At 38.1% G+C, this 26,289-nt stretch overlaps 4 protein-coding genes across 5 annotated transcripts; 2 read left to right on the top strand and 2 right to left on the bottom strand.

The window, feature by feature from the left end:
• Positions 1 to 164: 164 nt before the first annotated feature.
• Positions 165 to 4,966, top strand: LOC136261323 (uncharacterized). Its single transcript, XM_066055311.1, has 7 exons — positions 165 to 320; positions 370 to 583; positions 919 to 1,255; positions 1,311 to 1,732; positions 1,782 to 2,106; positions 2,230 to 3,495; positions 3,582 to 4,966. The coding sequence occupies exons 2-7, from the start codon at positions 377 to 379 to the stop codon at positions 4,763 to 4,765; spliced, it is 3,741 nt and encodes a 1,246-aa protein (XP_065911383.1). The 5' UTR covers positions 165 to 320; positions 370 to 376; the 3' UTR covers positions 4,766 to 4,966.
• LOC136261324 (phospholipase D2-like) lies at positions 4,810 to 16,965 on the bottom strand. Its single transcript, XM_066055313.1, has 30 exons — positions 16,842 to 16,965; positions 15,637 to 15,971; positions 14,865 to 15,009; positions 14,558 to 14,728; positions 14,314 to 14,428; positions 14,190 to 14,261; positions 14,081 to 14,139; positions 13,570 to 13,671; positions 13,479 to 13,517; positions 13,246 to 13,359; positions 11,942 to 11,980; positions 11,784 to 11,894; positions 11,651 to 11,734; positions 11,514 to 11,598; positions 10,424 to 10,534; positions 10,275 to 10,371; positions 10,068 to 10,231; positions 9,870 to 10,011; positions 9,619 to 9,737; positions 8,842 to 8,970; positions 8,682 to 8,792; positions 8,439 to 8,583; positions 7,523 to 7,636; positions 7,334 to 7,407; positions 7,147 to 7,216; positions 6,936 to 7,009; positions 6,456 to 6,529; positions 6,332 to 6,407; positions 5,213 to 5,326; positions 4,810 to 5,110 (listed from the first exon to the last, which is right to left on the bottom strand). The coding sequence occupies exons 2-30, from the start codon at positions 15,956 to 15,958 to the stop codon at positions 4,958 to 4,960; spliced, it is 3,225 nt and encodes a 1,074-aa protein (XP_065911385.1). The 5' UTR covers positions 15,959 to 15,971; positions 16,842 to 16,965; the 3' UTR covers positions 4,810 to 4,957.
• Positions 16,942 to 19,684, top strand: LOC136261327 (NF-kappa-B inhibitor-interacting Ras-like protein 2). 2 transcript variants are annotated; one of them, XM_066055316.1, is made up of 7 exons: positions 16,944 to 17,140; positions 17,201 to 17,296; positions 17,341 to 17,403; positions 17,467 to 17,556; positions 18,190 to 18,283; positions 19,288 to 19,371; positions 19,423 to 19,684. In XM_066055316.1, the coding sequence occupies exons 1-7, from the start codon at positions 17,018 to 17,020 to the stop codon at positions 19,584 to 19,586; spliced, it is 714 nt and encodes a 237-aa protein (XP_065911388.1). In that variant the 5' UTR covers positions 16,944 to 17,017; the 3' UTR covers positions 19,587 to 19,684. The 2 variants fall into 2 exon arrangements, with proteins under 2 accessions (XP_065911389.1, XP_065911388.1); XM_066055317.1 differs by lacking the exon at positions 19,288 to 19,371 and having other exon boundaries at positions 16,942 to 17,140.
• Positions 19,625 to 26,241, bottom strand: LOC136261326 (iodotyrosine deiodinase-like). The gene is made up of 2 exons (XM_066055315.1): positions 25,741 to 26,241; positions 19,625 to 20,240 (listed from the first exon to the last, which is right to left on the bottom strand). Exons 1-2 carry the CDS (start codon positions 26,162 to 26,164, stop codon positions 19,756 to 19,758), a joined length of 909 nt encoding a protein of 302 aa, XP_065911387.1. The 5' UTR covers positions 26,165 to 26,241; the 3' UTR covers positions 19,625 to 19,755.
• Between the last annotated feature and the right edge of the window lie 48 nt (positions 26,242 to 26,289).

The raw sequence follows: 26,289 nt of genomic DNA, 5'->3' as shown, positions 1-26,289 counted from the left end.
CACCATTAAGATTTTGCAAGATGACATTGCCCCTTTCTTCCTAAATCTGCAGGATTAATTCCACTGAAGTTGTTTTAAGTCACTACCAGCACATAGTCTATGCATAGATATTAGAGTCTATGTGTGTGATGGCGTCTTTTAAATGTTTGTCACGTGCAATTTGGTCACGCGGTACCGTACCGTCTACCGATTTTGTTGGGTGTGGCTGCAAAGGTCATTCTATTGTGCAAGCAAAGCACATTAAGAACTCCTAGAGTTTCTCCAATATACTTGACAGATTAGCCCAGTATATTAATTGAACGAGCTGATCACTGCATCAGGTAAAGGATGTGGCTAAATATCACTTTAACACGCGCTGTACTTTTGCAGACAGGCAATGGGTAATCAACAAGGCGGTGTTAAGACGACGTTTTCACCACTGCACGGCTCCAATATTGAACTTCTCCGAGATGGCGTGGTTGCAACGAGAAAAGACAAAAAGAACCCATCAAACGCAGTACTCTACACCGAGAACCCGGTCCCCTTGGGCTGCAAGTTTGAAGTAAAGCTGGAAGAGAAAGTCAAGTATTTTAACAGCAATTTGGTGAGGCCTCACTGTGACATAGTAGACTATTTGTGTCTAATCTAGGATTACGCACCTAGCATTGTCATGCCCCACCCCTTCCCGGTCACTGAAAGAAGCGCTTAACAAATCTCCAAATGAAAAAATAATTTTGCTTTGTCTTAGCTAATAAGCTGCCGTTGTCAAGCCACAAGAGTGGGGCAAGATCCCTGGTCAGACATGGGGGGCATTGACAAGTGCATTATTGTATCCACACGGCTGTGTGTTACAAGTCTAATGTAACAAAAACTCTTATTGATCACATTAATTTTGTAGCCTGTATGTAATTTTAACCACAAACATTGCCTATTATTTAGAAAATCGGGTTCACTATTTTTAAGCCTGAAGACAGTTCAGACATAGCCAAATCTTCTGATAAACTCAAGACACGTTTTGATCACTGGATTTTAATTGGCTCTTCTGCATGGAATGGAAATGTCCACTGGGCTGTAAAATACGATCTTGAGTCTCTCAGCCAAGGTGACATCATAGGCTGCAGAGTGAGAGAAGGAGGTCGACTATGTTTCTACGTCAACGGTGAATACAAGAGATACAAAGGACAAGTTCTCACCAACCTTCCAGATAATGAGCCACTCTATGGATTTGTAGATCTTTGTGGTGATGCTATACGTGTAAGAGCATTGCCTATAGTGGGTAAGTTGTTGTTGTATTCAGTCAGTATGTACAACACATGGTTGTATTACCTTAGATCGATCTGGTGGTAAAGGTACTGGATATTCCAGTGGTAGCCTGAGACGTCAACACAGAACATTGCCACCAAAGAAGTACACACTTGACCCAAATGTTCCTACTGAGACCAAGAAAAAAAGTGGTACACTGCTGGTCAGTAGTAGTAGTCATGGTGATAGTATTAACCGGAGCATGACACTGGCTGTGGATACCAGTTTTCAGTTACTGTCAATGGACAGTAAGAGGTGGAATAACAGAGCGTTTGGTTGTTTCCATGAGAAAGCCAGCCCTAATATTACATTCAAAGAAAACAGGGGAGTTGCAATTCGTAAGCAGCCAGGAAAATCCAATGGGTTTGTTTTCACTCAAGAGCCACTAAGATTAGAAGAGACATTCACTGTACGATTGATGGAATTGTCTGGAAATTATCATGTTTCTTTGGTAAGTGTATCATGCACTGTGCTACGTAGCTATATACAAGCAACTATAGGGCATTGGTATAACCACATTGGATCCATCATCCATAGAAATGCCCCAGAGTTCTCTCTACCTCAGTCACAATCCAGACTACTGGGTAGCCATCACAGATACACTGAGGCACAGTGGTAATGTGTACAAACTACCATTCAATCTGGACACTCTGAAATGCAAGACCAAGATAGGGATAATGGTGAAATTTAATGGAGACCTGCATATGTTTTTGAATGACAAAGATGAAGGGAAAATATGCGGCAGTGTGACCACTAGCAAACCACTCTATGGATTTGTTGATCTGGCTGGACAAGCTGTTAGAGTAAGGAGCATGTTTTATTCAGGTAAGCTGATAGGCTTTAATAGGTCAATATAATGGGGCTTGTTCGACCTGTGTGGTTACATGGTCTTCAGAATAGTTAAATTAAGTTAGTGTTCATATATGTATTGTTGTGTTCCGGCTATAGCTAAATCAGCTACAAAACCATTCAAAGAACATGGGACAGAAGTTGAGGAGGTGTGTCAACAGATAGCCAATGAAGTGGTTACCCTCATCACAATATATTTACAAGCTGAAAATGTAGTAGATGCTTCTGTCAATCACATCGAGAGGAGAAACTCTTTAGTTGAGACAAGTTTAGGTCGCAACTGGCAAGCCGGCAGCTTTACTGGGAGTTTTTCTAGCAGCAAAACTAAGTTTCAGTCTGGTGATTCTTCCAAATTTACTATCAGTTTTATGGAGAAACTGCAACACAAAGTACGGTCTAAGCAGCAATTGTCATCTGCAGATGTAGAAGGACTCCAGCAATCATTACAAAAGTCCCTCACGGACACAAAATCAGACAGCACAGCAACAGAACAAGTGTTCACTGAAGAAGATGAAGAAACAATGAGGCAATTGCTTAATCCAGACACAGGAGATGCTGATGATATTGCTTCACAGATTGTGGATCGTATTCCAGATGATGTTTTGGACCTACTAAATGTGAAATTTACTTCCGCTTCAAACACATTGCCTGGCAGTACAGAAGACCCTATTGAATCTGCACATTCCATTATTTTAGAGGTTCTTGTAAATGCTATGTCTGCTGAATTGTCAGATGATGAAGAATCTTCTACATCAGGGAAACCTACCTTACGAAAGCAGTTGTCAAAAAGTCCTGCAGTAAAGAAAAAAATTAGTGTCACTGGTCAAGCAGTATCTATTGACAAATTAGATGTTAGCACAAATGATGGTACCACTACAGAAGCCCCAGGGAAGTCCTCATTACAAAAGCAGTTATCAGCATCAAAGAGTGCTACTGTAAAGAAGACAATTAGTTCAACTGGTCAAACACTTTCTGTTGATAAGCCAGAAGCAGGCACACACGATGGTGCAAATACCACAGAAGAGTCCACACCACTGATCAATGCACAGTTGATGTTCAGTCAGATCACCACTACCGTGGCATGTGCTGTCATTGAGAAATTAAGGAAAGAAACAGCCGACATTACTAGTAACACTAGTGATATACCTGAAGATGGTCCATCATTACCATTTCTTAGCAGACCAGATGATGAAGATAAAGAAAAGAAAACTGAACAAGTCAATGATGACAAAACAGCTGATACTACTAACACTGATCAAGTTAATGCCCAGCATACTACAGTAGCCGCAGACGACACTATGGAATATGAAGAAGACATGGTAATTGTAACATATGGCAGCTTTGTGAATTTCCCTACTAAGACAGGTGAGTTTTATTGTCACAGTAAAGTATTACATCTCTGTACATTTTATTAGTGTAATTACAAGTGATACATTGACTGCTATCTATAGATGAATTGACAAGGAAGGAAATGACAACAGATGTACTCAAAAACATAGAAAACACCACAGACCACAAGACACCTACAAGCACAGGCACCACTGCAGACCACAAGTTGCCTAAGAATACAGATGCCATCATGGACAAGTCACCCACAAATTCCACCATAGAAAAGCCACCTGAGAGTACAGATACCAACTTACCAACAAGTACAGATGCCATCATGGACCATAAAAGCACAGATACCACCACACACAAAAAGACAAGTTCTGAGGATCAGAAAGCACCTCCAAATAAAGTAGCCACCAGAGGTCCAGCAGCTGGAGAAATGTCAGCAGAAAAAATATCCATTTTGCTGGTATCACTAAGACCTTATCTTATCTCTCAGTCAGACCTCAGCTGTTGTACATCTCTGACTGAAAGCACAGTTTCTACTAGCAGTACATCAGGGACCAACAGTACCGTAAAGTGGTTCAGTACAGACTGCTCCCTGCAAGAATTTAACCTTGATTTCTCAGGTGAAAATAAAGTAAAATATGGGCAGTACTTGTCCATGTGTGCAGCGTTCTCCAAGCTTAGACATCCTAACATACAGCAACTGTTGGGTTTCATCAGCCAAGAAGAGGATAGCACAAAACCATCAACCTCTATAGTAGCAGAACTAGTTGACCTTACTCTTACTAAACTGCTTGCAGATCGCAAACCTGATGACCTACAAACCACTACTCACATTAGTATAGCTTATGATGTGGCCAAAGGTGTTAGCTATCTACACTCATCAAAAATGTTGCATCTGCTAATCAGAAGTGACTGCGTATTAGTAACAAGAGGATATCTTGCAAAGCTATGTGATATTGCTGACAGCCAACTATACCAACATGGGATGAAGAGTCCATCAGAGCCAGTCAATGCCAACTATCTACCACCTGATACAATACACTCTACAGCTTGTGATACCTTCTCTATTGGAGTATTGACCCTACAAACCATCACACATGCTGAACCCAGTCCAAGTCGTATAGATGATGAGTTCCAGACAGAAATACAACGTAGACAATCACAAATTGACTTAGTACACTCATCCCATCCACTGTTAACATTGATATTAAATTGTCTTACAAATAAGCCAGATGATCGACCGACTGATAAAGACATATGTAAAATGTTTGAAACTGCACTAAAATCCCAGGATTAAATAACTGCTGTACTTTTTGGTAATAAAATCGCTTATGTACGAACTTTAAATAGCTGTAAGTTTTATTCTTGTATGCACTTTTGAGAGATTTATATCTGTGCATTGTAAGTTATGCCACATTTACAAGTTGCTGTAGCTATATATATTTACATATTTATACAAACAATAACACGCTCAGCAAAATGCTGTACATCAATAAAACACTTCACTGGGAAGAGGTCGTATGGTATTTCTAAGCTGTTCCCCTTCTAGAAAATGTGTTGGAAATGTGACTAGATGACCTTTCACCCCCTCCAATAGCTTTTCAGTTTCCTTCTCATCAGTCTCCATTGTACCAGTTTCTTTCTAAAGTACAATGTATTACAGATAAATACCAAATTGCTGTCTTCTGTACATTAGATATGTGTAGCTATATATGATGCATACATATATTAGGGAAAAACTCACCCTATATACTACTAATTCAGCAAATGTTCTGACATCATCTGTTGGAATACATTTTCCTCCAAACACTCTTTGTAGTCTCCTTGTGTTCCTTACAGCAGTGTTCATCCATGTGCCCTGACATACATGCACAAGTTAATCTTTCATATACCCTTGCAGAAAACTGCGTGGAATACCCATACCATAAAAAGACATATTAATTTATTCTGTAGAACTAACAGTAGTGTCATTAGGCATCTACTAATATAATCCTTGACTACCACAGATACAGGTTGAGGTGGGGAAGGTGGGGATTTGTATCCCTGAAAATTACAATTTCCAACTACAATCTCCCACGTTTTCCCAGTAGCAAAACTTTGGATTTAGTGGGGTTAGGAGGGGGTTAGTATAATCAAGTATACAAGATTACATTATGGGATTGAATGTGGGCTTTAGTAATATAACAGGGATATTTAACAATACACCCTTAGGTACCTGTGGTAACCAGGCATTTAAAAATCAATAATACATGTGCCTGATCATGCTAGGTTGAACTCACAAGCATGCTAGGGCTGAGCAATACTGCCATTTTAGTATCATGATCGATACAAGCCACTATTCACGATACTAGCCACTATTCACGATACTGAATAGTTCACGATACTCACAAATAAGTCAATCATAGCTGGTGCTACACAGTGTATTGCTCAGTATTCCTGCAGGAAGTCTTTAAAGGTAGCTGAGGTTATGTTATGGTGTTTACACCTCTCTGCAGGGGTAACCAGGTTATCACTTACAAGGATTTGTAACGTACAAGCATGGTATCACGATAGTTAATAACAAAATATTGCAATATCAATACTTTCAAAATATCGCGTTATATCGCTAAAACGATAATATCGCACAGCTCTAAAGCATGCATGGTTTTTATCAATTTTACTATGATTTTAAACAAGCAAAGGCATTCCTTCTTGGGCCATTCACAAATATGGAGTTTGCATGCATGAAACAATGATAATAATTCTTGCATTTTTCAAACACCACCAATCACAACATGTTGTCATCATGTCATAACTATGGAATTAGTATGTTATATTGGAGTAGGGCACTCTCCTCTTCATGCATATATTATTTGCTCAATACCTCATAAAAATGTCGGATTACAGGGTCTTCGACAGTCTTTTCTCCTTCACTATTGTCAAGCAATCCAAGGTGTTCCCTGATATAACACACGCATTAAGTGTGAAACCAAATGGTGTGAGCATACCTGAAGAGGTGGGTTCTTAGTGAATGGGCAAATCTTCCCACCTGTATTGGTTGTCCATTGATAGGACATGTTACCTGTAGATGACATCAAGCTTATAACCATGCTAAGCATGTGTGCGCACATGTGCAAACCTTAGTGTGCATGCATGTGTGTGTGTGTGTGTGTGTGTGTGTGTGTGTGTGTGTGTGTGTGTGTGTGTGTGTGTGTGTGTGTGTGTGTGTGTGTGTGTGTGTGTGTGTGTGTGTGCATATGTGCGTACCAAGTACATTGCATAACTTAAAGTTTGTTTCATTGATTAATAACCGAGAATGACAAATAAACTCTAAACTGTTTGAAAAACTTCTCTATACACTACAATACTCCCCACCATTGCTAAATAACACTATGTATTAAACTGGTACTATATTTTTAAAAGGACAAAGTTACTTTGGATAAGTTAATCCTTAAGACTTGTTTTACTCACTTCTTGCAACAACTCACCATGTCTACATCTTCTATGATCACTGAAACTTCCGAATCTTTGTTGCCTTGTAAGCTGCGATCATTAATATTTGCTGTGGGAATTATTGAACAGATTAATTTAAACTAGGTGTACAAAATCTTGACCACCTCATGACTGAGGCTCCTAAAAACAACTAACAGTATGAAACACATGTCAAACTGAGATCATTATACAGACACTGTCAGTCACCTGATCCTACTATAGTAATCTTATCATCAACTATCATTAACTTGCTGTGCACATACAATATTTCAGTAATCTGTAACGAGACAGACACAATGTGTGACCAACTTTGTGGAGGAATTATGTAAGCACTGTGGCTAAGTAGTTACTAAAAAAAAAAACAATGTTACCATACAAGGAGTAACAAACTTACGCGAGTTTCATTTAATTTCTCATGAGTTCTTAGTCCACACAATGAGATGTACTCCCATAGTTGATCTTCTGGAACTACAGCACAGCACAGTTATTATAGCACTAATACAATACAACACAAGGACTAGCAACTTATAATGGTGGGGTTGATCATGGTTGTACACAATAGAAACTTTGCTGATATACTTACTGCCGTCTTCCCTCACTAGTCTCTCCATCAGTGAGCCTCTTCCTTTAAACAGTGAGCAGTACTCCCAGTGTAATAGTGCTTCCAAAGGAGCACCACTGTCCTCACCCAGCACACCTACAGTGTAAGTGCTTAACATAACTAGTATGTTTATTTACAAATAAAGGAGGAATTAAATGATAAAAAGTAGTGAAACAAGAGATAAATTACAGCATAGCTCTGTGAGAAATCTCTACATTGGCATATCCTCAATTAATAACTTTAGCTTTTGATATACATATGTGAATGTTCTATTAGAATATTGTATATGACTGTTGTATTAGGGTGGCTGGTGTATCTTGAGTGAGCCTCTCACCTACAGGATATCTCAAGGGGCATGGTCAGTATGTCTTATTTTCACTATGCTATCATTATAAATACAGCTAGACCAATAAGGGGTGTGATTATTGTAAATACATTGTTAAGAGGTGTGGTCTCCATACTCGATCTATATATTAGCCAACCTAGATTGTTAAGGGCATGGTCTCAAATCTATCATGATGCTACAGGTATCTACCGGGCATCCAGTACTTCTTACAGTAGCTTAAGTGCTTTAAATAATTTTGTGGTGTCTAAATATGCTCAAGTGTTGATACAGAAAATTAATACCTTGATATGCATAAAGAAGAGGCTGCTGATTGAAGATAAAAGCAGAGAGGAAACACTTGTCGGAACTCCAAAAGGTACATACCACTGGTGAGTGTGTAAAATGGTGGTCATACAATGCATTATTTAGCCTCTACCCTAGCCTTTTTTTACTGTGGCCAGGCAGGGCAGATCCCTACCATACAGAACTATGATACACAATACTACCATACTGTATGGTATGCATGAAAATTAATCTTGCAGATTATTGTATACAAATACAATACATTATCACCTCCTACTTCTGGTAGCAAGGTGATCACCAAGTACACACGAAAAGTCTCATTGTTTGCATACGCTCTGGCTATCCTCTTGCGTAAGGCTTCAGCCACAGTATTAAACACCCCATGTTCAGGCAAGTTAGATATAAAGAACTGAACCTACACAGCAAGGATAAAAATTGACTTGCAAAACAGCTGCATAAGTGTGTATATTAGTAGAAGAGTTAGGATTATGGAATCATATTCAACATGCATACCTCCATGTAGATAAAGTGTTCTGAGAAGTCGATGGCATGCAGCATGGCTCGGAGAATGGAATCATCTTTAGTTCCAATACCAGCAGACCAGTCACCAGCTGATCTTAAAACCTGTAGAGATTAATAATAGTACATGTTAGCATGGGAAATTGTGCCATACTTGACATTTACAGTTGCTGCTGATGGCTGCTGGTCTATGCAGATAATCAGCAGTAGGAATTTCATCATCAGTGAACTCTCGTCGAGGCAGCAGGTAAGGATATATAGAATTAGTTTTCCTTTTAGACAGCTAGTAGGCATACAATCCTTCAACATTTATCATACATCATTTCTATTTATAGCATTATAAACTGACAAAGAAAAATCACGTACCGTATAGCCTAAATATTTTGGGGGGAAAATTTTTTGCTGATCTTGTGGTTTTGGGGGTTACCAACGTAAATTTTATCTGTTAGATCTCTGTATAGTCTAATACATTTTGGGAGTGTTTGCAAATCCACGGAAATTTTATTTTAGCAACATTGCTCGACCTCAAAAATTTGCTCCTCAGCTATATGGTAATATTTGATCCTTTACTCTTTAAACTTGCAAAAAAAATATTTTTAGAAAAAATCCTGGTGCTTAAAAGGAAGAGCGTGCCCAAATCAATAATACACACAGTAAGCATATAAAGAAGATTGGTACTGAATCCCTGCATAGTCAGGCAAACCTTCTTAGAAAGCACTGGGTCCTCTGATGTCATCACATACTTTCTGTCAGTCTTAAATCCTATCATGATATCATTAATCCTATCATGATATCATTGATCAGTTAAAGACAAAGGGCATCCACCCCCTCTCAAAATCTATAACTGGCAACTAAATCTTTCACAGAAATACTTTTTGGGGACTTTCAAAAGGTGGTGATGTAGAAATACAGTTACAGTTGATAATCGTACTTTAGTAAAGTTGAAGCGTTGAATGAAGTGGCGTGCCACATCTCTGGCAGGTTGTCCATACAGACACACTGCAATATCATGCCAGGGCATCCTGTGTTCATGTGCTCTATTGAGATGATCTGAAATATGTAATTGTAATTTATAGCAGCTTGCAGGCTGACAGCTATTAGGAAGAAATACCACAGGTTTACAGCTTGTGTAAGCCAGATTCTTTGAACCACGTGTAATGGGTTTGATTCATTTCTACTTACCAGTAAATGGTTCTTCAGAATTATCCAATCCTCTAATAAAAGTGTTGTAGTAATCCTTGCCGATCCACATCTGGTAGTTTTCACCACAGTCAACGCGAGTGACTGCTGTCATTTGTACCAATGTATCAGCTAGTGTTGATGACTACACAACAAGTAATACTATCATCACTGATAATTGTACTGCAGTAGCAGACATACTAATGCTATCATGGAACTACTGGATGTCCCCCCAAATAAGGAAGTCATGGATCCTCTTCTGGAGTTGGACAATAGAGGATTATCAAAAGGACCAAGTGGGGACATGCCCACATCAGTTAAGTGGTGATCCCATGTATCCCATCGACCAAATGTCAGATCCATACCTAATATGGACACATAAAAAATGGCATCACATAATTCACAAACCTCCCACATAAGCAACAGTTTGGTCAATCACAACAATTTTCTCATGATGTGCCCATAATAAGATACCCTCTGACAGGTGATCAGGATGACGCAAGACCTGTTGGAATGGCCAGTAAGAAAGAGCATAACATGAATATAACATTAAATACCATGATGTTTGGGTGCATGTTGTTCAGGTAGTCTTTAGCAAAAGCACTCCCCAGGTTTAGTACCAGTTCAAGTTCCTTGTAGATTAGTATGTACACTTTAACACCTTGAACCTACAGTATGTGTAAGAAAACCAATTTATACATATAGTATAAAATACTGCACACCATAGCTTATGGGCAGAAGATTTTATAAAACAAGTTCTGAAAGTCAACTTTAAGAATAACATGTTTATTCCACCATATGTAATTCGTTGTTATTTAAGTTTGGGAGAAATACAGAAGAAGTTCTGGTAGAGTGACCAGCAACATGCGCAGTCTAGTCATGTGCCACAACAGCTGAAATCTGTTGCATTCAACAGAGACTTGATTGTACTTACACCTTCCCACAGGCCTCCAGTGGGTGAATAGTTACTGATATACAAAACCTAAGAGGTCAAAATGGCTAATAGGTGAAGTGAAAACTGCTAGTGACTGGAAATGAAAGATAATAGACTAAACATGCTTGTATCATGGTCATTCAGTATACATGTAACATAGATGAATTATCTAGTGGTTCACACTAAGGACCCATGATAGAATTATTGTGGCTTCTGTTAAATCTACAGAAGTTTAGTTGGTCAAAATTGATATCTGTAAAATTAACAACGGTAATTTTTCCTCTTCTCATTTTGTCAGTGATAGTCACAGTTCCCCTGTTTGATAGACTGATGGTTTGTGCAGAAATATGGGTGGAGAATAATTTAGCACAAATTGTTCATAGCTCATTGGTGTACTCACACACTAATAATATTATTCTTTTTGGAAATTCTTTTCTTCACTTATTATTCTTAGGTGCATGTATTTCCACAGTTTGTGTGAAAATGGAAAATTAACATGAGTATACTGTATAGTAGATCTATGGACTTAATGTTGACTGCTTTATTAGAGTAAGTGACTGTTCTATTAGAGTACCTGGTTTTACATACGTCTACTTTGCAGTAATTATTATATCCATCTGATCGTTCCAACATTATTCATTTTTCACTGTACGAAAGTATTCAAGCATAATAAACATATGCCTAAGTTCAAGTAACGTAGAATGTTATGTTACCGCTTTTCTGTACAGTATCTGATCCAGTCTCCAGTAGCAGCCCTTATCTTTACATGGTCGCTTGAGGAACACAAATGGGCTAAAACTAAATGTATAACAGACATGGAAGTGTGCTACCAATCAAGGGATCATCTTACGCCCAATCAGTGATAAAAATTTCATCAACAGCAGATTCCATTGTATCTGCCAGTGATGACATGTAATGTTGACCATCTACAAACCTACAAAATGGGCCAGCGTTATTCATTTGCGTCACACTGATAAACTGACCATGCTGCTTGACATGCCTCTCTAACAGGAGCAAAAGACCCAAATTGTTTCTTCTCAATCCATACTCTTCCTGGTCCTGCCATTGCTTTTAAGATGGCTATCTTCCATTCCCTGTAGTTCATCCACAGGTAATGTGCCTCAGAAATCAACTTACGTACGTCATTTTGCGATGGGATGAACAGGATAGCATGAATTCCCTATGAATGACATTAATTATATCATGTACATAATACACCTGTGGCTGTTCACGGCTGTCTATCTATGTATGTACAGGCTTTGCATTCTAGAATCTACTTCCAAAAACAGATTTCTACTCATAACTATTGTGCATTCAATTGTATATATGACTGTTTCAGGAAAACCGATCTAAGCATTTTAGATCATAAGCTGTACAGCTTGCCAACGGTTGAGGCAATTTTTCACATGTTTTATACCTTACAGAGCGTTCATTGTACAACCTGCCATTTTGTATAGTTATTTTGTGAGGACTAATGCATCAGTAAAGCTCCAATAGGGGTGTTTTTCAGCATGGAAGTGGAAAGCATATCGAGTAATTGAGTCAAGTAAATAATTACACTGTATTAAGAAAGAGTGTGTGTGAGTGTGTGTGTGTGTGTGTGTGTGTGTGTGTATGCATGTGTGTGAGTGTGTGCATGTGCACGTGCGTGTATGTGTGTGTGCGTGTATGCATGTGTGCAGAGTTGGGGAAGTTACTTCATGAAAGTAATATATTACATATTACTTTTATATCAGTATAATATATTACAGTTACATATTACTTAGAATAAAGAGTAACTTAATAATATTAGCTACAAATATTAAGTTACTAATGCTAAGTTACTTTTTTTATTAAGACAGTTAAGTTAAAGTTAACATATAAACCACGTGCAGTCACGTGATGCACATCAGTCACGCGTACGTGCAACACCTGAGCACCATTATAGAAGAAAGATTAATGGATTAAGGTGATTAATTAATAGTGGAATGGATAATTGGCAGTAAAATCCATTTATAATGCGTTACTTGTTCATCTTTACTCATAGTATCACTTGTTACATCGCGGTAAAGCTACTCATTACGTAATAATATTACTTCTTTCGTTACTAGTAACGAATTATAGTTTCCAGAAGTAACTTAAAGTTATATTACTGTATTTCCAAAAGTAACGCGTTATATTACTCAGAATCGTGAATTGTAATATATATTATGTAACGTTTTATATTACGTAACGCGTTACCCCATCTCTGCATGTGTGTGTGTATGTGTGTGTGTGTATGTGTGTGTGTGTGTGTGTGTGTGTGTGTGTGTGTGTGTGTGTGTGTGTGTGTGTGTGTGTGTGTGTGTGTGTGCACAGTGCAAGAAGATGGCACATAGAGATGTACATATTTTGTGTACAGGTGCTGTATCTGACTGACGACAAAACCCAGTCTTTGTTAGGATTTTACTTATAAGATAGTGGTACCTCTCCTGGTTGCTGATTTTCACCCCATGTCTACTTCCAGTTTGTCTAACCCCTGTTTGTATTTGAAGTGTCTCATCAAACAATAGCACACCGGCAACCGAATTTGTCTCTGGGCTATATGTAACACAATGGAAACAACAAAGATATTTACTGGATGAAGACACTACAGTAAAATACATCATAGGAGAAGTTTACAGTACAGTATACATACAGCAAAGTATATAAACACTTACCACACATAAGCTAAGAAGCTTTCCTTTAACACTAACCACCTACATAGAACACAAGTAGGTCACAACAGAGATGAAGTAATTTTAGCACAACCTATTTCTCCACACAGAAAATTTGAAGTTGGTGAATACTCCACCACCAAAACACGACGGCACATAACGATATCCACCTGATCTCTTATTAACCTCACCCTCCCTGTAACCACAATAATAACAATAGTTCATCATGTGTACTTGGATATAGAACAGAATTTACGAGACTTACTGAGTAAAATATATGAGCAATATACTGTATTTTGTGTATATATATATATAACTGTTCCTAACACTATATTTAAGGTTACTGAGTCTAATCTGCATGGAGTACGTGGACAATAGAAAAAAAAACCAACAATGGAAGGTAAATCTTATTTTGGTAGGAAATTAATACAGCTTCAATTGCCTTGCTGTGTGTTACAAACTTTACTAAATATAACATAATCAAATCAACAGTACGTGACTATTATTTTACTAATCTTTACATATCTGTGTATAATCTTCTATTTGTGAAGTTTTCACAGTAATGATAAAAAATCATTGTGCTCTATCTAGAGTTATATCCTAACCTCATCTTCATCCCAAGATCCTCAACAAATGTTAATCGACTAACCTCCAGAAAATGTAGCTACAAGGACAATAATTAAACAATTGCTACACACAATGTATGATGTTTACAGTAGCTGGATGCTTCTTGAGAATTGGATGCTCCAAAATTGCATTTAAAAACTGAGTAAGCTTTGTCAAATGCTACAAAGATGAAACCATCAACTAATGCTGCTCACATGTCCACAATGCATACCTGTCCATCACGTATTTCTTTCCTTGACAATGTCAACACATCTTCATTGTCCAGTTCTTGTAATGTGGTATGTACTTTAAAACTACGCTGGCGACGGATGAAACTAAACTTGTGCCTAACAAAAATATTTCCAAATGTTCAAGAATTAATGTTGCATAAAAATGTTCTAACTAGCTAGGTTAGTAAAAATGCTCTAACTAGCTAGAACAGACAGGTCTCACTGTGCAGGTTGTATGCAATTTACCTTATGGGTGATAAAGATGTGGAACGATGATCAATACTGGTCTGCCTCTCACGTTGAGGTATAGAGTTTTCATTCCTCCAATGTCTAATGTCTTCCTTAAGCGTGCAAAATGCTCGGTAAGTCTTGCGGATCACCCAAATGAAACAACCATGTTTCACTTGTATTGTGTAACTACACAAACAAAATTCAATCATTGGAACACACACAGTATAGTTAGCTTTAGGTACATAATGTACATTAGGATGGAAATAACAGTGTAGAGCCACAACTACTGAATTCTTGGTCACATGTACAACTCAAATCTCACACGTTAGGATTGAACGGTTGAGTCCATTGAAGTCTCTCTACACTCAACACTTCAGCTTTTATTGGAACATTTTCCAAATAGGGATCAATCTCTGTGTCCATTGTAACACTATCACCCGTGAGAGATGCTATTGTGACTTTTGGCACTAAAACACAAGGTAAACAATAATATGATCCCACGTGTAACATCAACATAATAAATGTGTAATGTCCAAATATTTTCAGGCTTCCTTATTAATTATAATGAAACAACCTAAAATGTAAAGATTTATTAGATAGAAACCTGTGGTGGTAGCCTGTGGTCTTGCCTGTGGTTTTTTACTGTTGAAAAATCAGCAAGACCCAAAACAAATAACTGTGCTTTCCAGTACAGAGATGTCTTATAACAAGGGTAAATAATATGAACTCTTGCTTATATGCACGGGTATATTGGAAGGGATGGGGGTGGAGGGTAAAGCTTGATGCTAGCAGCTCCAGTGTGCTTCTTTATCTTGTGATCTATTTACAAAGTAATGGTTGGCAAGTTCTAATTGAACATCATCTATATTATTAGTTAAACGACACACCTTGAATATAAGGGCTTAAATATTGTGTTGAGCATCAAGTAGTGGTCGAGTTTGAATAGTCTCTGCATCAATATTTTGAATAATGCCATGGCATTTAATAGTTTTCATTGTACTGTTCATTGCATTGTATTGAGGTGATTATTAGTAGGAAGGTAGCCACTGTATGAAGCTTTACATACACTAAAATTAACACCTATTATCACTTACATGGATCTAAAAACAATTCATCTAATTCATCCATAGATGGTCTTCTTGTAATAGACACTTTCCTTGTTGCTCTAGACTCAACAACAGGAGTGGGAGGGTTGGAAGGAGATTGGAGGGGTACCTTCTCATCGCTGTGGTGTGAGTGAGAGAATAATCTCTTAAAGCTCACAAATCTTCCATGTCGTTTTATCTTAGCTAAAATACCCTCATCGACAGTATCATCAGAGGTCACTACAATAGTGGGTGGAGGGACTGGTGGCAATAATGGTGCAATAGGCTGAGTGGTAATATTATTATCATCAGTCTCTACAAGCCTTGCCATGTATCAGCCTAACCTATAGAAACACAATACATTAATATATGTATGCTTTATCTAAAGAATTGTTCTAATCAGAAGCATTGACCATTGATGAAAAAGTATTATTGATTCTAATTCTCATATCTACTAACGTTTGTCAACGCTACTAGTCAACGTTGAATAACCTATTCTTTAAAAGCTATTGATAAAATGTAAAATTGAATTTTTCAGTTGTACGTAGATATACTACTATACAATTTGATGATTTTATATACATGTCTTTTAAGGTACTATACACACAATGATAACTTGTTAGTGTAACAGTTGTAGTACGGTATACAGGATATGAGCACCCTCAAGCTGTTTATTGCCACAACAATCAGAAAACAAGATACAGATAAAGTACAGGATATTTATGCACCTTATAAGCCTAAGAACACAGTATGCATAGTTGACCTTGGAACACAAGGTCACAGTATGCAGCATGTGAGAAATATAATGTATTTGATAGCAATCATCTACTACTAACGAAAAATTTGAATCCTTGAGTTGGAGGGATTTTTTTTGCCCATTTGCTTGTTCATGGAGAATATACTATCTACGGTTTTTGTTTCAGGAAGGTCTAAATGCTGCTGTCAGTACTAAGACTTCTTCAGTCTTCTGTTCTCCATTTTGTTAAGATTTAGTAGGGCTGCTATCATTTCATCCTACATTTCATCTATATGGTATTTACTGGATGGTTACACGACAGACACAAATATACGCTAACACATCAAGAGTGATTTAGGCTAATATGACAATCAAGGTACGTATAGCGACTTGCAACAAGTGCTACATTATCTCGATGAATATTTAAATACTGTACAAATCAAGTAGCTACTACATAACATGCATTCAACACATTTACCTTGACAATATAAAATATAGTTGTGCGGTCTCTTTAATCACAGCAAACCTCGCAACAAACTGAACATAGCAAATTGAGCCAAGTTGAGGTAGCGGGGAGTATAAACAATCGATTGTGGTATTTTTAAAAAAGCAATTGCGCACGTGCACGGGTGTATCAGAGGGAGTATATATCTTATGTCTAAGACTGGCCCTCCTGGCCTAGGCCGCCCTTACAGGCTAGTCGTAGTGGGTGATTGTAATGTGGGCAAAACTGCTCTGATAGAACACTTTGTTTATGGGAATCACGTGGTCGGTAAGGTAAGTATACACTGAGATACACGGAATTGTAATGCATACACACCTTGGATACAATATTAGGTGTACAAGCCAACTATTGGGGATGTATATGAGGCGTGTATAGAATCAGACCGTGATAAATATGAAAATGTACAGATTTTTGATACTCCAGGATCGGTTAGTTTGCCAGGAGTGTATGTTCTATATATGTAATCCTTTAGTTGTACACATCTGAAAGTATGCAACATCGCTATGAGCAAGATCATTTTATGAGCATTGCAGATGTAAGCTAGCTGACGTGTACAATTTGTCAATCAAGTGTTGATGGTTTACACTTTGTCCTATAGGGTTTTGTGCTTGTGTATAGCATCACATCACGACCATCATTTGATCGTATCGTCAACATCCGTAGGATGATTGCTCAGAAGTATAAAGAGGTAATGTCATGATGCAGTATGATAGTACAGTATATTAGGGATAATCGTGAAGATCTGGCCAAATATATCACCCTATAACCAATCTCAATATTCCTTCATAACAGTTTGGCAATATTGATTAGCAAGTCTTCAGAGTGATCCCAAACCCCTCCACAATGTTTTTATAGATGTAGTTGTATATACAGTAGGGATGGGCAATTATTCCGTTATCATGATAATCGTGATTATTTTGTTGGCAATAATCGACATCGTCTAATTTTAGTTACTTAGTGATAATCGAAATTGTTAGTGATAATCGAAATTGGCAATTACTGTGTAATAATCATGATAATTGAAGAATTTTTAAAAGTTACAATCATTCACCTTAAATATTTTGTCAGTTAGTTTGAATATTTTAGTGAATCCTGTTAGAGTAGTTGAGTGGACAATAATCGTAATAATCGTGATAATGGCTCATGACAATAATCGTATGGCAGAAATGTCAATACCGCCCATCCCTAATATACAGTACTTCCCACTGCACATCTGTGAATACTTTATGTAATAGAGAGTTAGCAGTGTGAGATTTATTATTTATGCTCTCCCCCAACCCCCTCCTATTTTGTTAACTGGAAGTGTCTCCTCCCCCATTAGTGTCCTATGGTGGTAGTCGGCAGTAAAGCAGACTTGGAAGAGGAAAGGACTCATGAAGCTATTTATCCTGCTCCTTGGGCGCGTGCTCATAACAGTAAGTCTACCTGTGAATTGTATGATGGAACTAGACACATTGTTATGAGAAATAGTATGTTAGGTCCACTTGTAGGTATACCACATTTAGTGGAGTGGTGACATGTTGCATTTGACATAGTTTATGAAGGTTTGGCTTTCCTGCCAAAAAAGTTACTCTAAAGCCAGCCTCACTTTTCTTCAAGACTCCTTGGGTGAATTGATTGCATAGATGCTTCTCCTACTGTTCTTGTGCTGTGTACAGGCAGGGTTGAAAACAAAGCAGAATGGCCACTTTGTTGAAGAAAAAAAAAACTGCCTAAAAAATATGTAATTAAGTTGAATTGGTATGGTCAATGAACCCTGAAATATCTCACTCGCTTACTACCTTTCTGCTTACCTGCCTTATAATTACTATGCCTATCTGATCACGTACTGTAGCTCATTGTCATGAGGTAATGATACAACTCATCATACATAACTTACTGATGATATGTGCTATGAAATTGTTGCTGCTGTCTTCCTTCTTTTGAAATGGTGTTAATTTTCTTGTTTAGCCGTTTAGGTACTTATTCTTAGCTAGACACTATTATACAGGCCATTGTGATATTGTAACCATAACATGAGTAGTATTCTAATAGGGTATTCTAATAGGGTAGTCATGTTCATGAACTCAGACATTAGTTTTCTCTTAGTTATAACACTTAGGATGGCTCACTGAGTAAAAACAGCCACTGAGCAAAAACTGGCTGTTTTTGCAAAGTTTTATTTTGCTATAAAAATGTATTGGGGTGTGAGAATAATATGTGAGTGCATGGTCTTATGGAAAATATTTTTAAAAATGTGTATAAACTTTAAAAAAATTCAACTACTCTAATAGAGCAATCAATGATAGTTGAACTACTTGTTTCTGGATATATTATATTCCACTGTCTTATTATCTGAATTCTATATTTTTCAGTGAACATTATATGGCATGGCAGTACAATTATCCAGTTGCGGTATTACAACTCTTTTTTATTTCAGTTAGGTGTTTTGAAGTGACAGTATTAGACCGAGAAACTCTAAAGCCACCCTTTGCTTATGTTACATGGGGAATGGCTAACCCTGGTATGTTATATCTATTAAGATTATATCAATATTACCTGAAACTACATGCAGGTAAACAGTCTAGTTGGCCAGGAAATAATTGGGGCATCAAATCACCTGAAGGAAGTTTACGGATGTCACTAACTTCATCATCCCTCGTACCTCGTAGTCCCCCAGCCGATGCCTCCTATCCATCCCATGGTCTATTATTCTCTGACTGTATGCAACACAAGTGATCCACTCCTCCTTCTACATTATACCACTTATTATTCCGTCATAACAATGATGTAATTGTGTATGTATATATGTAAATTGTATAGTACTGTCAATTTTATAGCAATATAAATTTACGAAACATAAAGATAATTTTCCATACAAACTTCTAGTACCAGTGGTAATGCAACATCACTTCAATACCATAATGTCATTTAGTGGTTTTCGCTTGATGGATGGCACAGTGGCATCAGGAGCGGGATAGCCGACTGGCAGTAACAACATCACTTTCTCATGCTCTGGTCTTCCTAGTAATTCTCTTATAGCCACACCAGCATTCATAGGAGTAGTGGTGACCGTCACTAAACCAACATTCTGTATGGCAGCAATCAATATTCCAGTAGATATGGCTGTACTGATTTCATAATAGTAGTGGACATGTTTAGTTCCATCTGGGCCTATTCTGAATGGCTTCTTCAGAACTACTATTAAATAAGGTGCTTCATCAAGGTAAGGCTTTTCATAATTGGTATTGACAAACTGTAGTTCTTGTACCCACTTGTCACCCATACGACGATCATAATTTATATATTCCTCTTTTTCAACGATCTCTCTAATCTTTGACTTGATCTCAGCATCTTGTACTACTGCAAAAGTCCATGGCTCAGTGTGGGCTCCTACAAATACAAGATCACATGCAAGTCATATGTTTAGTAGCAACATGGAGGTATAGACTATGCACAGCTAATGTATCGGCAACTGTGATTGTACAAACAAGAGCAAAATAAAATTTTTAAAAACCTCCAAATGTTGGTCCCACAGATTTAGTTCCATGATTACCTCTGAGGAAATTTCTTTTATTGCAGTAAAATTGGAGTTCACTGCTTCACAGTCTATATTACACACACACCCATTCATTTTTCTCTCTCCAGATTTGATAAAAATCCAATCAAACTTAAAGGAATTCCATTCTCACTGGCTTGTTTTCACTACATGATGCAGCACCATGACCACTGATGTGTCGCAAGTGAGCTATAATGAAATATATAAATGGGATTCCTTCCATTTGATTAGTCTGACTACTGTAAACACAATCCGAACAAAGATGACCAGAAAGCACTTTAAACCGGTTAAAGCACCACCACGCTCATACAATAAGCACTCTGGTGTTGTCTCAAGCCAAATACAGTATATGCAACACTCGGCTTCACCTTGTGCTGTATTAATCTCTCACCCATGCCCTTGTGCTATTTCCCCATATTTCACTTGCAGCAGTGCTCTAACTAGTATATACAGTACAGTCATGTGGATAATTGGGCAAATACAGATAAAGTATGCTTGGGCATGCAAATAGGGGGTTTAGAAAACCTGGACTGGACCAGGTCAATTCTTCAAGTAAGCCAGTTCACACAGTAGCTATAACATACAATTCACGCCATAGCTAGCTATAACGTACACTCTTCACCTTGTAGCCACTCCGCCAAGAACACAATAAGCTAGCTAGCTATGATGGCTCAGACTGCAACAGCGATCGTGCATGAAACTTCATCCACGATAAAACAACCTAACTAAGCTATTAAACTACTTTCTACTACACAATTGACAATTGCTACAAAGCTACAAGCTCTTTCTGCTGTACTCAACTGTTACACACACAAGTAACCACCCGAATTTATTAGAATCGTGATATACAATGTGAAAGCATAGATAATCTATTATCTATGGTGAAAGGAACCAAGATAACAGCAAACCTTCAAACTTATATATATTTACTACTGTGCAGAAATCAAAAGAGATTATAACGCACAAGTATTTAACATAATATAAAACTAATTAAGTGTAGGGGAGTTCCATAACTTAATAGTGGAGGGAAAAAAAAGGAAGGAAAATTTGTAGTTCATTCATTCTTAAACTGTCTTGTTATTTACCGTTTGTATATCCGGTACCTGGCAGCAGATGACTGAGCATCCGCAGGTGCACCATTGCCAGCAGGTGACACATTGGTATTTCCAGTAGAGGTTTTGGTGATAATAGATCCATGATGAATTACAAGACCGGTTTCACCTTTCGAACATCTGTATCTGAGCTCTGTAACTAACTTCTTGTGCTTCTCCCTTTCAAACTCGGTTCTAAAAATACATTCGTGTAAAAGTCATTACGACATAGGAGGAAAGAGCGAGAAAGTAGCTCAAGTTTATCTTCTTCCTTTTGCAAGAATAACAGTAATAGTTATTTAAAGAAATGGTCATGGATGACTGGCTAAACTGGACCAAAGTCACCAGACGACCTTTGTGTGACCAAGCACGTGGGCAGTTGGGGAAGAGACTAACCGAAATAAATTTAAAGGTTTGCTGTCATCTTAGTTCCTTTCACTTTGTATATCACGATTCTAAGTTACTCGTGTGTGTAACAGTTGAGTACAGCAGAAAGAGCTTGTAGCTTTGTAACGATTAATGTAGTTTAATAGGTTGTTTTATTGTGGATGAAGTTTTGTGTGCGATCGCTGTTGCAGTCTGAGCCATCGTAGCTAGCTAGCTTATCGTGTTCTTGGCAGAGTGGCTACAAGGTGAAGAATGTATGTTATAGCTAGCTATTATGTGAATTGTATGTTATAGCTGCTGTGTGAATTGGCTTACTTGAAGAATTGACCTGGTCCAGTCCAAGTTTTCTAAATCCCCATGCAAATACAGTAAGTTATGCACAGTTATGTAAGGAATGTTATGAAAACAACCCCACTCAGACAGTATTGATCACAAGCATGGCATTGTAAAAACTAGCCTACCAGTTTCAGGGTTGTAACCAGGATTTCTCAAGGGGGGGTTCAGCTTTGACATGGTAGGAAATCACAGTAGCAGGGGTCTGGGGGCACAGTCCACAGGCACTAACAACATCTTCATATTTCAACTGCCTCACATTGAGTGTACACACTACTGACCAATGAGTGTATTACTCTGATACCACTTGGCATCCGACATTTATCACTAGTATAAGTTTGCTTTACACTTATAAAAGGAGTGCCAAGAAACATTTATATTGCACAATTTGCTATGATTGGCAGCGCTATGCATGTAAGCTGTATACCATATAGCAAGAAATTCTTGAGGGGTGAAACTATTGTAAACTACAATTTCTGTATTTTTTTGAAAGTCTAGAAAATGGGGATAATAGCTATTTGTATAAACTTAAAACATTTCAGAATTATATTTTTATGAAGCTATCATTACTCACAAAATTCACAAACATTTCATCCTTCGAAAATTTCAAGCTATACGGTACTCAGTACTTTTCTGCTTAATAAAAGAGTACTTCAGTGGCATGCAATTACTTTACTGTGGGTGACGTGTAACTTCTGGCTATTAACTTGGTTATGGTTGCTAAACTGATGTATTGTGGTAGCTTTATTAGGCCAGGGACTAAAAAAGCTTGGTAGGTATACACTACATGTACCAGATAGCTAACTACATAGGTCAGTGAAAGTGGACTTTGTAAACAAGATACAGTGTACAGATAAACACCTTATAAGTGAAGAGGTCACCTAAGCTGACATACTATTAATAGGTCTTATCTAGGTCTTATCTTAAAGTTCAGACCATGACATTTTGATTATTGTATTAGAGTATTTGCATGACTGTTCTATTACAGTACCATATAGGGAGAAAATTTTGATGGGCGAAAGTTTCGCAGTAGAGGGCAAACAAGCGGATGAACTTTCGTGCACAGTGGCACCCGCTCAAAATGCTTAGCCGTGCACGTAAACAATGCATATTTGTCAATAAGTGGGTGTGGCTCATGACAAATATGATGCAAGCATACACTGGCATCTGACGAACTATTAAAGTGGGCATGGCTCTACATTGGCATTGCACATGGCTTCATGCATACCTTCAGATTGCTGCAACACATCTTGCTAAATAGGTGTGGCTCCACGTATGACTAGTTACAGACAGTGATGCACAATCCAAATAAGTGGACATGGCTCACAAAAGAAGCTGGGCTGCTGTAGGATTTTCCATGTTGTTAAGCAAGCTTATGTGACATGTCAACTAATCCTACAGATACTCATCACAACTAGCAGCAGCATTTGCAGGGAAACTTACGCGGTTTTTGAAAAACCACGAAATCTGCAAAAATTTAGCCCATTGAAACTTTCCCCCTATACGGTATTTATCTTTTATGCAGCTTTTCAGCTCATACGTACATTGTAAAGCACGTAGGGGTGAAGCTTAGGTTGACAAATTAAGAGCAGCTTTCAGTGCACTATAGTCCCTCTCATATGAGTGCATGCTTATCTGCCAGCTTGCCATATGTTGTTTTCTATGCTAGTGTGTACACAAAAATACAGCACTTGTGGGAGGGGGAGGTGTCTCAAGACTACACAGTACTCATCATGATGTACGTAATAGCTTCTTGACACACACTCTCATGCTGTATTTCCCGTACACACATGCAGTGCTTCAACTATAACATAAGATTACACAGGTTCAGCATGTGAATACCATACACACTAACTGGGAGATGGTGTTTACAAAGTTACCACTCCATGCTGTGTGTGGTCAAGACATAGTCATAGGCCAGTCTGCTTGTGAAACCTGAGTAAGCAGGTACTGCACTTGCATACGCTATACATACAAACAGTTTTCAAGGGATGTAAATTTTTTATCCTCATACTGTTTCTGGGCTTCAGGTGACGGTGACCTCGGCTAAATTTAATGTCAATAGGAGCATCTCATTTTTAATTAGGGAATATATGCCTTATGAGGTCTTACTGTGATGAAATGGTTCAACATCACAAGTCCCACAGGACCCAAACACAGTAAGCAACTATCAATATAAAGCCATCACTCCAAACCGCAGACCACCTAGTTGTAAATTCCCTTTTCTTTGATCTCTCTGTCCCATGGGCCACCCAAAAGGTGAATTTATACTGACTGCATTTACTTGGGTAAATGTGCAGCTACTATCAGCCTAGTTTCAAAAATTGATGCGACTACTATTCAAGGGTGGTGTTGTTTATAACAAAAGTAGCTCATAAGTGCAGTGACTATTGCTTTCACCTGCTATTTTAGTGAAATGTACTGGGGCTCCTATTTAACAAGTATGTAGTCTTCTCCACACTGACATACACAACTTTTGCTTCTTTCCTTATTATTGAAAATAGTACTGAATAATATTCTACTTCTCCTTTCTAACCAGTAGGTTAAGCAGTCAGCTCCTTATCAAACAAAGTGTGGCCACTATACATACTACGGTGAGTATTCAAGGTGCAGCTTTAACCAATTGTACTAGGCATGGAACCACTTGTTATAATTAAAGGATTGCCGTGCATGTGTATGGAAAATACAGCATGAGGGGGCGTGTCTTGAGGCAAATACAGCAATCCTTTATAATTAAAGGATTGCTGTGCATGTGTATGGAAAATACAGCATGAGGGGGCATGTCTCGAGGCAAATAATGCCTCAAGACACCCCCCCCCGAGTGCTATAGTTTTGTACACACAAACATAGGCGGTGCTTTAAGTGTTTTATTGTACTTCCTGGACATCTTGATCGGGGGCTATTTTCTTGAGTATCCGATTTTTGGTGAACAGACTATCAGTAAGTTGTATATAATCCAATTGTAGTTGTAGAATGATTTTGGTAGGATTAGTTTGACTAGTTTTAGTGTATGACAGTGTCACACATGTGATCCATCATGCTGTCTGTGTGGAGTTGTTGCTTCAATTTTCCGTGTCAAACTATCAGTAAGTGTTCATGTAATCTATCTATAGAACCAACTGGTAGCATTAGTCTGGCTAGTTTTAGCGATTTATAATGTCATGCAATTGTGCTGTCTGAGTGAGGTTGTTTTCATAACATTCCTTACATATAACAGCACTGCATAACTGTACAGTTTTCTTTAGTGTACTGTATTACCCATAACTGTACTGTATTTACCCAATTAGCCACATAACTGTGCCGTGTGTGCGTGTGCCGTATGACTCATCGGTACAATACAGAAAATATAGCACACGGCAGCACTTTGACCCTCCCATGCAAATTACAATAATAATCCTTATCATGCAAAAACAGAATCCACCTTATTAGTTGCCATAGATAGATACATACAGGTCTACTACCCAACTACTTGGGAGTGTACATGTACAGGTACATACAATTAGTCGATCATTAGGGTTCTTACCAGATGGGGCAGTCCCAGCAGTGTGTACAATGTTCCTGATCACTTCAATTGGTACTGGTTGCTGGCTGAACATCCTAACTGACCTGCGATTGTTCATCAATTTATAGAATTCTTGTGATCGTTGTATCATCTCTTCCTCGGTGTGTTTCACATGAACATATGGCATCTGTTCAGTATCTTCAGCATGTAGAGGACTAAGAGGTGCTGTAGGCAAATCACTATCTTTATCAGTTGGCTGGGCGTCTCTAAACTCTGCTAATGGGTGCTCCTCTGGTAATTCGGAGGGTGAGCGGTTAGTCTCCGGAGTGTCTCGTTTTCTTGTGAAGAATGAGCGAATTACATACAGTATCAACAAGGGTAGGATGATCCCTAGAATATGTCTCCAGTAGTTTGCGACAAAATGAACTGTGAAAGACTCAGCCATGATGCCTTTCCAAAAAACCTTTCACGTGACTAACACTTTCGCGCATGCGTATTCATACACGTGATATTCAAAATGACCGCAATGGGCGCCATTGGTTAGAATTCTTTTGTGGGTTCAGTCTGTAT

The sequence above is a fragment of the Dysidea avara genome, chromosome 7 (assembly GCF_963678975.1).
Source record: "Dysidea avara chromosome 7, odDysAvar1.4, whole genome shotgun sequence".
Lineage (NCBI taxonomy): Eukaryota > Metazoa > Porifera > Demospongiae > Dictyoceratida > Dysideidae > Dysidea > Dysidea avara.
Note: the sequence above shows the minus strand (reverse complement) of the source record. Positions and strands in the feature narration are given on the sequence as shown.